We start from the raw sequence: 2863 nt of genomic DNA on the forward strand, positions 1-2863 counted from the left end.
CTTCAACAAGATGCTGCTGCTGCTCGGTCATGAACCAATAAACCGTTAGCTTCAACAAGATGCTGCTGCTGCTCGGTCATGAACTAATAAACCGTTAGCTTCAACAAGATGCTGCTGCTGCTCGGTCATGAACCAATAAACCGTTAGCTTCAACAAGATACTTCTGCTTGGTCATGAACTAATAAACCGTAGGCTTCAACAAGATGCTGCTGCTGCTCGGTCATGAACCAATAAACCGTTAGCTTCAACAAGACGCTGCTGCTGCTCGGTCATGAACCAATAAACCGTTAGCTTCAACAAGATGCTGCTGCTGCTCGGTCATGAACCAATAAACCGCTAGCTTCAACAAGATGATGCTGCTGCTCAGTCATGAACCAATAAACCATTAGCTTCAACAAGATGATGCTGCTGCTCGGTCATGAACCAATAAACCGTTAGCTTCAACAAGATGCTGCTGCTGCTCGGTCATGAACCAATAAACCGTTAGCTTCAACAAGATACTGCTGCTCGGTCATGAACTAATAAACCGTAAGCTTCAACAAGATGCTGCTGCTGCTCGGTCATGAACCAATAAACCGTTAGCTTCAACAAGATACTGCTGCTGCTCGGTCATGAACTAATAAACCGTTAGCTTCAACAAGATGCTGCTGCTGCTCGTTCATGAACCAACAAACCGTTAGCTTCAACAAGATACTGCTGCTCGGTCATGAACTAATAAACCGTAAGCTTCAACAAGATGCTGCTGCTGCTCGGTCATGAACCAATAAACCGTTAGCTTCAACAAGATGCTGCTGCTGCTCGGTCATGAACCAATAAACCGTTAGCTTCAACAAGATGATGCTGCTGCTCAGTCATGAACCAATAAACCATTAGCTTCAACAAGATGATGCTGCTGCTCGGTCATGAACCAATAAACCGTTAGCTTCAACAAGATGCTGCTGCTCGGTCATGAACCAATAAACCGTTAGCTTCAACAAGATGCTGCTGCTCGGTCATGAACCAATAAACCGTTAGCTTCAACAAGATGCTGCTGCTCGGTCATGAACTAATAAACCGTTAGCTTCAACAAGATGCTGCTGCTGCTCGGTCATGAACCAATAAACCGTTAGCTTCAACAAGACGCTGCTGCTGCTCGGTCATGAACCAATAAACCGTTCGCTTCAACAAGATGCTGCTGCTGCTCGGTCATGAACCAATAAACCGTAAGCTTCAACAAGATGCTGCTGCTGCTCGGTCATGAACCAATAAACCGTTAGCTTCAACAAGATGCTGCTGCTCGGTCATGAACCAATAAACCGTTAGCTTCAACAAGATGCTGCTGCTCGGTCATGAACCAATAAACCGTTAGCTTCAACAAGATGCTGCTGCTCGGTCATGAACCAATAAACCATTAGCTTCAACAAGATGCTGCTGCTGCTCGGTCATGAACCAATAAACCGTTCGCTTCAACAAGATGCTGCTGCTGCTCGGTCATGAACCAATAAACCGTTAGCTTCAACAAGATGCTGCTGCTGCTCGGTCATGAACTAATAAACCGTTAGCTTCAACAAGATGCTGCTGCTCGGTCATGAACCAATAAACCGTTAGCTTCAACAAGATGCTGCTGCTCGGTCATGAACTAATAAACCGTTAGCTTCAACAAGATGCTGCTGCTCGGTCTTGAACCAATAAACCGCTGATGTAGAAACAGTAAGCAACCATCCAGACTCATGTATGTGATTCCATGTTTCTTTCACTCTGCCCTGAACATCTGTGTTGCAGCTTCGAAACGTATTCAATTCAAAAGAGCATGACATTTTAATGAATGGCAATACTTAGGGTTCAGTCATGTGTTCACAACCTTTACAGAGCTAGAAAGACAAGCACATGCATGGTCGTGGTGTGGATGGGATGTTTGGGATGAGTTAGCTTACGGATATGAAAAAAATTGTCATTGTATATTTCATTTGATATTCTTTACGTTCTCTGGCAATTTTATTAAGAAACAGTTTACATAAAATAATCAGATGTGCTGTCAGGTTTTTGTCAGTCCAGTGAATTAAATACCTGACAAATAATGGAACTTTATCTCATTGATTATGCTCATTGATGTGTAACATCGTCATAATGGGCAATACAACCACAGTTATTGAATAGACAGATAGACACGTCAGCTAAAGGGTTTGGTCCAGTGATCAAAGGTCCTCCTGACAGCCGGCTCTCAGGAGGACCTTTGATCACTCTCTGCTTGCCGAGGTGTCCAGCAAACAATGTGGGCTTCATAGATAACTGACTGATCCCCTCTTACAGTTCAAGTGAGGCTGCCTGTACTCCTACGACCCTTCACACTTCCATTAGGTGTTAAGTGTTGCATAACCAGGATGTGACCATACTCACTGTAGGTGCATCGATGTTGTTCTGGGTGGCTGCTGCCAGCCCCTCCTTCATCATGCAGGCCAGGCTGTAGAACTCGTGCTGCTGGTCGATCTCAAACACGCCCAGAAGCTTCCACTGCTGCCTCAGACCTCCCCAGCGCCTCCTCTTCACCGTGCCGGAGCGCTGCCGCTGCCCGGACGTCCCCAGGCCACCGGCAGCCGCTGACATCTCCATCTGGGATACGAACCAATACACAGATCCAAAATGAGTGACTACCCGAACCCTGAGCACTGCACTGTTAACACAGAAGAGGCTTTCAAAGCTCCAGCAAAATAAATCAAAGAGCCAGTGGAGGCCAGAGACAAACAGCTGACTGTCCGTTGAGTCCAACAGGGTATCTATGGAAACCAACACAAAGGAATAGTACGCTGGTGAGCTGTGCTGTGGTGATGGGAGGAAACCGGCCCTCCCACAACCACACCTCTTAATGCAAACACATTCATTTATA

General features: G+C 45.9%; 1 protein-coding gene across 1 annotated transcript in view; it reads right to left on the reverse strand.

The window, feature by feature from the left end:
- The window catches only part of pip5kl1 (phosphatidylinositol-4-phosphate 5-kinase-like 1), a gene marked incomplete at its 5' end in the record, with an annotated part of 16685 nt that extends 14096 nt beyond the window's left edge, over positions 1-2589 (reverse strand). The window contains one exon of the mRNA XM_079234697.1: positions 2377-2589. Within this exon, the coding sequence (XP_079090823.1) occupies positions 2377-2589 (213 nt within the window). The remainder of the gene's footprint in view (positions 1-2376) is intronic.
- Positions 2590-2863: the final 274 nt, after the last annotated feature.

This window comes from Taurulus bubalis, assembly GCF_910589615.1.
Source record: "Taurulus bubalis genome assembly, chromosome: 19".
Classification (NCBI taxonomy): Eukaryota; Metazoa; Chordata; class Actinopteri; order Perciformes; family Cottidae; genus Taurulus; species Taurulus bubalis.